Below are 11937 nucleotides of genomic sequence, written 5' to 3'. Positions count from 1 at the left end.
TTCGTTTCCTTGGTGTCAAACAAATTTCACTCTAAAAACAAAATAAAATTCTTTCTTCTCAATCAAACTATTTTATGAGTCATCAGAAAATCACAAGAATTGATAGTCGCTACTACTTTCCAAACATCAAACCAAATAAAATTAATCTTTAATAAAAAGTATTAACTGAAACTTTAGTCCCAAAACAGAGTAAATTCGTTGAGCATTTTTCTCATAGCATCTTGCAGTTTCATATCATTATCATGAGTCTTTGTGGTGCTTGTCATTTGAGAGCTGATCAAAGCCTAAATCCTTCTTTGGTGCTTTTCATATGCTTCGGTTCCATTGGCTTCACATGGATTATTTTGTCCGTCCATGTCTTTGAGGAAAAATGAAAAATACAATATGAGAGTCAAATTTATATATGAATAAGAAGCAAGAAAACTATAAATGATTCAAATATACATACATACATATATATATACATACATATATATATATATATATATATACAGATTGCTTAAGGGAAGGGATCCCCATTTTTTGAAAAACATGGGGATTAGGTGTGGGGCCTACTCCACATCGAATTTCAACGATCAGAACCGTCTATTTTGTTAGTCTAGATTCATAGATCATCCTTGCAAAATATTAGCTAAATCGGAAATGTTTAAGACATCTAATTGGGTTCAAGGAAATGAACGAATACTTTGTTATATAAGAAAAAATGAAATTTGATCTTGATAATTAAATAGGCAAACGGTTTCGGATTGAATTGAATTTTTGCAAGGATGATCTATGAATCGAGACTAACAAAATAGATGGTTCGGATCGTTAAAATTCAATCTGGAGTGGGCCCCACACCTAATCCCCATTTTTTTCAAAAAATGGGGATCCCTTCCCTTAAGCAATCTGTATATATATATATATATCCTATACCTGATTTGTTGCTTAACTTCTCAAGGATAAACTATAGAGAAAACGCAGTACAACCATGGAGAAAACGAACTCCTATAAGAGCTTGTTTTCAAGTTTCAACTGGACAGACTCCAAGTTCAACCAGAGCTGACTTGGAAAGAAGTGAAGAAGCAGTACAACGATGCAGAAAAATTTGGAAGAAGTTTGCTTATGTTGGTAACCCAACAACCACAGAAAGAATTCTATTTTGGATTTGCAGATTATTTTGGATTTTTTAAACTTTTAAATGTTAAATAAAAAGTTAACAGAGTTTGAGGTTAAGTTAGATGACATGTGTCAAAATATTAGCAATGAGACACAAATGAGACACACAAAAGGGGACTGTTCGTGGCAGGAATTCCCGTCGGGGATGTTTCCTGGCCGACGAGCACACAGCTCCCCTGGAGGTTCGGCGCCGGTTGAGGGCTGCTGTCGGGCTTCTGCTTTCCTGTCGGGCTTTGTCGGGCAAGTCTCGTCGGGCAAGACTCTTCGGGCAAGGCTGAAAGAGAAGGACAGCGTTAACTTTGAGAGGTGCCTTTGTGGGGCCTTAGGTGTAGGCCTTGAGGCTCACAATCAAGGTTAACATTTTGGTGCTCAGGCGTGCCACTGCCATCTTCATTATGGCAGATGTCGAATAGATGTCAAGTTTTAGTTGTGAATATGCATAGGCCCGAGAAACCGTGTTAGATATAACAGGTGCCTTTTGTGGGGCCTTAGGTATAGGCCTTGAGGCTTCCTGTCAAACTAAACCAGTACTTGAGCATATTATATTTGGTCTTTATGGTTATCGGGGTCTTATAACTATTATATTTCTGATTATCCGAGTCTGAGAGGTAGAGCGAACCCAAATAGGTGCCTTTGTGGGGCCTTAGGTGTAGGCCTTGAGGCTTCCCATTAGAGTCCGTTCTTATACTTAAACCATCTAGACCGCAGAATAGAATAAATCCAAATAAGTGCCTTTGTGGGGCCTTAGGTGTAGGCCTTGAGGCTTTCTATCAGAATCCATTCTATACTTAAGCGTTCTATGATAATTATGATATAATAGAAATAAAACCAAGAGGTAGGTCGATTACTTGCGCCCAAGTAACTTCGGACTTCTCGTTTATCAAGGATTGTCGTGGATGGGTTAAGTCCACATAAAGTTCTTTTTTATGCCTTGAGGCCAAGGACTTTTAAACTAATCAGATTTACATGCCTGAGGGCTTAGGACTTGGATCTGATTTAAGCATTGAAGATATATTCAAATCGGATCCAAGTACTGAGAAAGCTTTGTCATTGTGATTTTACTAGAAACAACTTGCATATAACTGGAAATATACAACATATTGCTAGACTTTAACGAAAGAGAAGACAAAGACAGAGCAAAGCAGGTCGGGCAAGATTAAACCTTATCAATTAAGGCTGATCGTCTTGTAGGTCCCTATCTTTGTAGTTCTGTCAAAGGTCTGAAAGCTTAGAGGGGGAGAGGGGAAAGGAGAATACAAAGGGTGAATCGATACTACAACAAGTTCGAACAAGGTAGCAGAGCTATTACAGAGGTTGGGAGAAAAGATTATCCCGCGGGGGATGAAGGCTTGGGCTGATTACAGCTTTGTTTTGAAAGGCAAATCTGGCTTTTTGAGCAGAGTTTGTGCTTTTGTTTGTTTGATTGAGTGTCTCTATTCCTGTCTTCTCTTCCTCCTTTTATAGACGACTCGGTTTGGCTCCTGTAGCGACAGCTTTGCCCGAATGCGGTCTGAGGGTGATGACTCATCAGCTTTATTACATGTAATGCCACCATAAAGTACTTTATGGGCTGTGCAGTTTGATCAGTCTACACCACTTGGTCCTTGGGTAGGTAGGCAAGTGGCCCTTATGAATTGTATCAAGTCAGAAAAGGCCCTTTCCTGCTTTCCCAAGTTTCGGCCGGGCCTTGATCTTCTATTCCTTCAGGTCTCCTTTTGGGCCGACTCCATCCTTGGGCCAAAAATCAAGTTTTAATCCAAACAGGGACAGCAGACCTGGAACCCTTCCAGGACGTCAATTTGATGAGTAAGATTGATCCTGTTGCTCTTCTTCCCTTCTCCCTCCCCAGTCGCGATATTTAAGTAAGTTTTCCCTTTTGTTATTGATTATTATTCGGTGCAAACCCCTAACCCTAGCTTTCAATTTTCCTTTTGATTTTGAATTCTAATTTCTTAAATTTTGAACATTAATCCCCTTACAGTTTACAATTCAATTTGAACTTTTGATTCCAAAAATTGCATGCATTTTTCACCGCTGGTCTATCAGTTGTTTTTCTATATTGGATTTAGGGTTTCTCATTGTTAGGTTAATTATTCTTGTGTTTGTATTCCTTGTAAATGGAGGTTTCTGTTTTTTTTGTTTCTCAGTCGACCAACGAATCCATCAGTAACCTAACCGATGTCTCTCTCAAAATTACTAAACATCTGCTCACGACTGAAGGCAAAGAGAAGAACATGGTGTATTTGCCCTTGTCCATTCAGGTCAACTCTTGTATACTATATATGTTTGTACTATTATTAAAAAATCAATTCAACAAAAATCACTTTCCATGTAAGTTGACTTGAATGGCTAAGCTAATTGATTACAACCAATTACAATAAATAAGAGATAAATTTCGTGAATCCGGCAAGATTCATGATAGCGAGCTAAAATACTTTCTACAAAAACACATTCGCAAATAGGCCCTGTTTGGGCCCAATTGGCTATCAAGGGAGTCCTAGTTTTTCACGCCCCTTCTAATTTTTCTATAGGGTAAATCGCCAAAATGGTCTATGAGATTTGCATAACTCATCACTTTGGTCCCTGAGATTCCAAATCGATAAAAGTGATCCCTGAGATTGTCCACCATCCATCATTTTGGTCATTCCGTTAAAAACTCCATTAAGTGTCCCGGAGCTCTTGGTTGGAAGTTTGGGCAATTTTTAAAGCTTTGTAACTCAATCGTTTCTTAACCAAATTCGACCCATAATATATCAAAATGAAGATAGGAATGGTAGAATAAGATTATACCTATTTCGAAGCCCAATGGTTGCCTGAGATTGCCGAAAAATAGCTTCAAAGTTGACTGGTCCGAGTGAAAACTTGAAAACTCGCTGGAAACTGGGTAAACTTTAAACATTCATAACTTCTTCAATACTCAACGAAATCAAGTGATTCAAAAGCAAAAATCATACTTATCAACGAGACAAAGAGAATGGTACATTTTTTATGGCTAAATCACCGTGGTTTGGCTGGAAAACGGCTCGAAAGTGGCTGTCTTGGTCTCGAATTAGCCACTTTCGAGCCGTTTTCCGGCCAAACCAAGGCGAGTTAGCCGTCGAAAAAGGTACCATTCTCTTTGTCTCGTCGAGAAGTATGATTTTTATTTTTGAATCACTTGATTTCGTTGAGTATTTAAGAAGTTATGAGCGTTTAAAGTTTACCCAGTTTCCGACGAGTTTTCAAGTTTTCACTCGGACCAGTCAACTTTGAGGCTATTTTCCGGCCATCTCCTGCCGCCATTGGGCTTTGAAATAGGTATAATCTTATTCTACACTTTTCTATCTTCATTTTGATATATTATAGGTCGAATTTGGTTAAGAAACGATTGAGTTACGAAGCTTTGAAAATTGCCCAAACTTCCGGCCAAGAGCTCCAGGACACTTAACGGAGTTTTTAACAGAAAGACCAAAATGATGGATGGTGGACAATCTCAGGGACCATTTTATCGATTTGGAATCTCAGAGACCAAAGTGATGAGTTATGCAAATCTCAATGACTATTTTGGCGATTTACCCTTTTTCTATATTAAAACAAAAATTGTACCCCCTTCCACAATAAAAAGTTCACTTAAACGCCTCTCGCTTCCCCACCCCCTTCCAAATCTACTTCAAAACCAGCGTGGCTGCCAAAATTGTTTCGTACAACATGGTGAGTAGTCTTTTCATTATTCTTCCTTCAAAACCCTAGCTCTGTACTCTTTGGAATTAAGAACCTTACTATTTAGGTTTTGATTCCAAATATTGCATGCCGCTTTCACCACCGGGCAATTAGTTGTTTCTCTATATGGGATTTAGGGTTTAGGGTTTAATGTATGTTAAATCTGTTTTCCCTAAACTATATATGGGTCAACCCAATGTTGGTTTAATTTTTCTTATAATATAATATTTCTGGATGATAATAATTAAATTTGTGTAGCACTTTTGACTGTTGGAGTTTAGAATTAAGCATTGGTAGTTCACTTGGGGTTTTTGAAATCTATGATTTCTGGTTGATTTCTAAACGCTATTATTTGTGTTTAATTTCCTTGTAACTGGAGCTTGTTTGTTTGTACGTATCTCAGTCGACCAAAGAATCCATCAGCAACCTAACCGATGTCTCTCTCAAAATTACTAAGCAACTGCTCACCACTGACGGCAAAGACAAGAACATGGTGTATTCGCCGCTGTCTATTCAGGTCGTCCTGTGGCTGTTAACGGCAGGGTCAAAGGGTCCCACAAAGGAGCAGTTGCTCTCTTTCCTCAAGTCCAAGTCCGTCGACGAACTCAACTCCCTCTCCTCCCATCTTGTCCCTCTGATCTTTGCGGATGGATCCACTAGAGGCGGTCCCTGCCTGAGCTTTGCCAATGGCCTCTGGGTTGAGGAATCTGTCTCCATCAAACCTTCTTTCAAAAAGGTTGTGGAAACTGTTCACAAGGCGGCTATAAAACAAGTTAATTTCCGGACCAACCCTGAAGAAGCGAGAGCTGAAGTGAACGCATGGGCTAAAAAGGCGACGCAGGGCCTTATCAAAGATGTTCTTGGTCCTGGGACAATTAACAACAAAACCACGCTTATAGCTGCAAATGCAATATACTTCAAAGGAGTGTGGAGCGACCCGTTTGATGCATCGGAGACAGAAGAGTGTCGCTTCTACCTCCTCGATGGTACTTTTGTTAAGGCACCATTAATGAGAAGCTACGGGGACCGGTTTGTAAAAGTCTTTGATGGCTTCAAAATCTTGAAGCTTCCTTACGAACAAGGCGAAGACGAGAAGCGGCAGTTTGCAATGCACTTATTACTTCCCGATGCAAGGGATGGGCTCCCAGCTTTGGTCGAGAGGGTTTGTTCCCAGCATGATTTCTTAGATTGCCATCGCCCCGAACCACTAGTCCCAGTTCGTTTGTTCAAAATGCCAAGGTTTAAGATCACCTCTGGCTTTGAAGCTTCCGATATTCTCAAGGATTTAGGACTGGTGTTGCCTTTTAGTGATGATGGTGAACTGACAGAGATGGTGGAGTCACCCCGAGGTAAGGCCAGACTTATCCATAAGTCCTTCATTGAAGTTGATGAAGAAGGCACAAAAGCTGCAGCTGTAACTGTTGATGACATACAATTTTCTCTACACGACGATGAACCGACTAAAATGATAGACTTTGTGGCTGATCACCCATTCCTGTTTTTCATCAGAGAGGAAATGACTGCAACGGTTCTATTCATCGGTCACGTGCTCAATCCGCTTGAAAGGAGATGAGTAGAAATATATAACTCTGTTGGTTTATTTCTACATGCTATAGTTTATCCCTTAGACTTAAATCTGGTAGTATTCTATATGTTTTCCTTTCCTTTATGTTTTTCAACTATTTACATTGTGGGATGATTGCGTTTAGAGATGGTTTTTATTTCTTGTTTTTCTTTCAAGCAATATTTTAACAATTGAGGTTCAAGGATTGTTTTGTGTTTCGAAGTTAATCAAAATTCCTCTAATTCATTCCCTCTTTTTTTCTTTTCTTTTTGGTGTTTGAGGTTCAGTGATTGTTTCCATGACAAGTCGATTCAATCTCTGTTGAAATATTAATGTAAAATTGTAAGGCTTTTATGAGAAAGCTATACTATTCAAAGGAAGTGGGTAAAGCCAATGATGCTTTAGACCATAGGCTGCACATAAAGGAAGAGGATCATCACATCCTAGCTATTTATCGAACATCGTGCGGTCAGTTTTCATCAGTACTATATATTTGTGTTTAATTTTAAATAAAAAAAATAACTAAGCTGCGAAGATCCCTAAAATCTTCACAATTTGAATCCATATGGGATCCAAATCTGCACACAAAGGCTTAGAGCCACAATGAATAGGGTTGGAAGAAATATGTTCAAGATATGCATTGTCTATGCAGCTTAGTGCGAAGTGCTTGTAAGATATCTCCAAGAAATAACTTCAAAATACCTCTCTATATAAACTTAAAAGAGTTATAGAGAGAACAATTTAAAAGTGTGTGCAGTAAGGGTGTCAACTCGCGCAAGTCTAATAGGAAAATCCGACTATAATATTATCATTTTGTGAACATAATATTACTTGAACGGTGTTAATGGTGTACACATTTTATTTATGATTCGTACGGATTTCAAATTACGTAACTTATCGTGTCCGGATTGGCATTGCTTTTCATTAGTGTGCTAGACCATAATGATACATATATGGCCTTAGGCCTTGCTATGAGGTTGGGCGTTTCAATTTTACCAAACCCAAACCCAGAATTGGATCTTATCCGGATTCACTATTTTTGCATCTTAATCATTTATTGTGTATCTTGCAATCAGAAATTATTTAATTTTTTTTATTTAAAATTAAACATAAATATTTGACGAAAACTTACTGCACGATAAACGTTAAAATGTAAGGATCCTTAGCAATTCCACCCCTAAGGACTTTGCGCCAGCACCCAGCGCATTTATCCACTCAAATGAACAGTAACAGACTCCAATGAACAGTAATAGGCCAAGGCATCTCCACCCCTAAAAAAATGCGCTGGCACAAACGATCTCTATCCTTACAAAATGCGCTGGCACCTAGCCCATTTAAGATATTTTTAAATTTTGTCTAAAAGAATAAAAAAATAAAATAGTTTTAATTTCGGATAGGATTTTTAACCAATCTCGTCACGCCACATGTCATTATCTGAACGTACTATTTTGTGAATAGATTTCCGCTAAGATTTTCAACCAATCCCGACACGCCACGTGTCACTTCCGTTTTACAATAATTTAGCCAAGATTTCGATAAGATTTTCAACCAATCACGTCATGCCACGTGTCATTATCTGAATGTACTATTTTGTGGATAGATTTCTGATAATATTTTCGACCAATCCCGACATGCCACGTGTCACTTCCGGTTTACAATAATTTAGCCAAGATTTCGATAAGATTTTCAACCAATCACGTAGTGCCACGTGGCATTGTCCAGAACCTCATCCTTTCTTTTTTTTGTCCATATAAACCCTACATCCCTACATCCATCCTCACACCAAGCTCAATCCTTCTTTTTAGCTCAGAATCCTTGTTCATCGTTTTCAAATCTTAAGTTCTTATTACAATGTCTTCTTCAAGAATGGTGTATAAACAGTTGCAGGAGCAACAACAAAGGTTGTTGGCACAACAGGCAGAATTGGCCAATCTCGAGGAAGGTGGAAGTGGAGGTGGAGATGAGGCTTTCTTCATGGAGGAGGATGAGGATGATCACCATAGAAGGCAGAAGGCCTCACATTCCCGCCGTGTCATGGAAGCCGTGGGTCAGATAGCCAAACCAAGACGTGTTGCAAACCTCGATAGAAAAAGGGAAAAACGAGGTAAAAATCTATTGGAAGATTATTTTATTCCCAATAGCATATTTCCTGATCATATTTTTAGACGGCGTTTTAGAATGCAACGAAATTTGTTCAACAAAATCATGAGTGATATTTGCAACCATGATTCATACTTTGTGCAAAAAGAGGATGCTTTTCATGTTCTAGGTCTCATTCCCGAGCAAAAAATTACGGCATCCTTGCGAATGCTTGCATATGGAGCATCTGCAGATCAAGTGGATGAGATCGCGAGGATGGGAAAAACAACTGTTTTGGAGTCCCTGATGCGTTTTTGCTCTGCAATTGAAGCCCTCTACACCAATGAGTACCTCCGGACACCCACGCCAAGGGACATGCGAAGGCTTCTGAGGAAGGGTGAGATGCGATGCTTCCCTGGCATGATTGGAAGCATGGACTGCATGCACTGGACTTGGAAAAACTGTCCAAGTGCGTGGCAAGGAGCATATGGCAACAGAAAATGAGCCAAAAGCATCATTTTGGAAGCGGTGGCTTCATTTGATACATGGATTTGGCATGCTTTTTTTGGTGTTCCAGGAGCTCAGAATGACTTAAATGTCCTTGCCCAATCCCCAGTGTTCGACGAACTGCTGCAAGGAAACTCGCCGAGATGCACATATACCATTAATGGTACCCAATACGAGGGATCATACTACCTTGCAGATGGCATTTACCCAAGGTGGTCAACATTTGTCAAAACAGTGCCACATCCACAGACTGAAAAGGAAAAACACTTTGCAAAATGTCAAGAAGGGTGTAGGAAGGATGTCGAGCGTTGTTTTGGTATCCTGCAAGCTCGTTGGGCGATTATCAGGGCTGCAGCTAGAATGTTTGATGTCGATGTTTTTCGATCCATCATGATGACGTGTATTATTCTCCACAACATGATTGTTGAAGATGAGTATGATTATGATGGCGTCGATGAATATGAGCCGGATCCGATGAACAACTCAAGAACACGTATCTATTGTGCTCATGATGGGACCGAAGATCCAGTGCAACATGAGCCGTTGGAACGCGATGGACGTTACAATGAATTGATCGTTCAACGTTACACTAATGTGCAAGAGCCATACTGGCACGTAACCCGCCAGAATGACTTGATTGAGCACCAGTGGGGATTGCATGAAGGCGAAGATAATTAGAATGAAGCTTGTGGTTGAAGAATAAATTGTATTTTTTTAAAGTTTATGTAATTCTATGTAGTGTGTTTTGTTTTTAAGTTTATTTAGTGAGTTTATGTAATTATATGTATTTGGTGAGTTTATGTAATTCTATGTAGTGTGTTTTGTTTTTAAGTTTATTTGGTGAGTTTATGTAATTCTATGTAGTGTGTTTTGTTTTTAAGTTTATTTGGTGAGTTTATGTAATTCTATTTATTTGGTGAGTTTATGTAATTCTATGTAGTGTGTTTTGTTTTTAAATTTATTTGGTGAGTTTATGTAATCTTATTTCATGTGTTTAAATAAAGTACAAAAGAAATAAAGTTTTAAAAATAAATAAGAAATAACATAAAAATTACATAAGAAATTAAATAAAGTTCAAACCTAAAAAAATAAAAAAACATAAGAAATTACATAAGAAATTAAATAAAGTTCAAAAGAAAAAAGAAAGAAAAAACATAAAAAATACATAAAAATTATACAAAGTCTCTCGAGTTAGGATATGTGAAGTGAGGATCTTGGTTGTCACAAAAGTTGCTAGAACCCCCTTGACTTGTTTCCGCATCTCTTGCACGCCTCATTCGCATGACATCTCTTTTTTCCGATGTCCAAAAATATTTAGAATTCGGAGACAGTCCTACTAGAGACTTGCTGATAGTGTCACGATCTGCTTGAGCCATCCTTTCTTCTCGAAGCAATTCATTTTCTCGATGAAGTGCTTCTCTAACCAGCTCGTTCTCTCGATTAACTACTTCTCTTTGTCTCTCAGCCGCCGCATCACGGGCCTCAGTAGCTGCTAATATTGCTGCCATAGCATCAACTTTTTCCTCATCTCTAACCTTTTCTCGTGCCATGTTCAGTTCACCTTGGCGAGTAAGTTCCTCCATATATTTAGTGTAGTCATTCTTGGAAGAACTACCTTTTTTCTTTGACGCCTTTTTACCTACGGGCCTGAGGGACTGACGAGTCGGTTGGGTCTCGGGCACTTGTTCAGGCATCCCTTCCGTGTCTTGAAATGTGTCGGCTTCTTGTTCGGCCATGTCTGGTTCTGGAGAACTATGTAGACCCATACCGTGCATGACAACTTCTGGACCAGTTGCGACAATTTTGTATTTAGGGCAATCTTTGACAATTTGCCAACATTCCCATCTAGTGAATGATTTGTTCCCGTTCTTTGAATTGTAGAATGCTTGAGCTTGTAGTGTCTATAAAAATGTGGGATAACATAGTGTTAAAAAATGCGGGTGTAACACAAATAAATAAATTCAAAATATTAATATGGGTGGAATGCATATAAATTACATAAAAATGACATAAGAAATTAAATAAAAATGACATAAGAAATTAAATAAAAATTACATAAGAAATAACATAAAAATTACATACGAAATTAAATAAATCAAAATATTAATGTGAGCGGAATGCATATAAATAAATAAAAATATTGTCACCTGATCCGCTAAACTTGTCCCACTACGGAGGTTACCGGAAGCATGAGAGATGGCGTTTTTCCAACAAGTAAACGATGCGTTGAGTTTTTTCCAACGACCTTGAAGACCTTGACTAGTTCTGGCGTTTTCTCCATGTACATCACAAAACGCTTTCGTAATTTTACTCCACATTTCTCGCTTATCCATCTCATTACCCGTAATCGGATCATGAGTAGTGTGAACCCAACATTCACACAACGTAACATCTTCAATGAGCTTCCACGAAGACATTTTTTTCTCTTAAAGTGTAGAAAATATTGAAATGTAGATAGTATAGAAAGTGTAGAAAATATTGGAATGTGGTGTAAAGGTAGAAGATGAGGGTTAAGTATTTATAGGAAAAAAAAATAACATTTTTCAAAATTTTCTGTATTTTTTAATAATTTTTCTGTATTTTTTAATAATTTTTAATGAATTTTAATATAGTTAATTAATCTGGACCGTTTGATTTGAAAAATATTCAAATCCAAGAGCTAGGGAGTTGCCACGTGGCCAACGGTCATATTTCTGACCGTTGGGCCCTTTTTTTTTTTTTTTTAACTTTTTGTGAAAAAAACGTGGACCTTTGATCTTTGATCCGACGGTCTATTTTAAAAGTAAAATTTAAAAATTTTTTACCGTTGGAAATCCAACGGTCTAGAAAACTAGCCGTTGGAAATCCAACGGCAGAGAGGGAGCCACGTCGCAAACTCGGGGGGTGGAACTGACAGCGCCTGCACGCGGGCCCGGGCTCTGAAAGCTTGT

General features: G+C 38.5%; 3 protein-coding genes across 3 annotated transcripts; 2 read left to right on the top strand and 1 right to left on the bottom strand.

The window, feature by feature from the left end:
- The first annotated feature begins 4778 nt into the window (after nucleotides 1-4778).
- LOC103409061 (serpin-ZX-like) lies at nucleotides 4779-6670 on the top strand. Its single transcript, XM_070821648.1, has 2 exons — nucleotides 4779-4848; nucleotides 5261-6670. The coding sequence occupies exons 1-2, from the start codon at nucleotides 4846-4848 to the stop codon at nucleotides 6428-6430; spliced, it is 1173 nt and encodes a 390-aa protein (XP_070677749.1). The 5' UTR covers nucleotides 4779-4845; the 3' UTR covers nucleotides 6431-6670.
- Nucleotides 6671-8902: 2232 nt separating this feature from the next.
- LOC139196247 (uncharacterized) lies at nucleotides 8903-9685 on the top strand. The gene is made up of 2 exons (XM_070821920.1): nucleotides 8903-8969; nucleotides 9078-9685. Exons 1-2 carry the CDS (start codon nucleotides 8903-8905, stop codon nucleotides 9683-9685), a joined length of 675 nt encoding a protein of 224 aa, XP_070678021.1.
- A 494-nt stretch (nucleotides 9686-10179) lies between these two features.
- Nucleotides 10180-11477, bottom strand: LOC139196246 (glutathione S-transferase T3-like). The gene is made up of 2 exons (XM_070821919.1): nucleotides 11155-11477; nucleotides 10180-10908 (listed from the first exon to the last, which is right to left on the bottom strand). The coding sequence occupies exons 1-2, from the start codon at nucleotides 11422-11424 to the stop codon at nucleotides 10180-10182; spliced, it is 999 nt and encodes a 332-aa protein (XP_070678020.1). The 5' UTR covers nucleotides 11425-11477.
- Nucleotides 11478-11937: the final 460 nt, after the last annotated feature.

Source organism: Malus domestica, chromosome 05 (assembly GCF_042453785.1).
Source record: "Malus domestica chromosome 05, GDT2T_hap1".
In the NCBI taxonomy this organism is placed as follows: domain Eukaryota; kingdom Viridiplantae; phylum Streptophyta; class Magnoliopsida; order Rosales; family Rosaceae; genus Malus; species Malus domestica.
The sequence above is the reverse complement of the archived record's forward strand: the minus strand, read 5'-3'. Positions and strand labels throughout refer to the sequence as shown.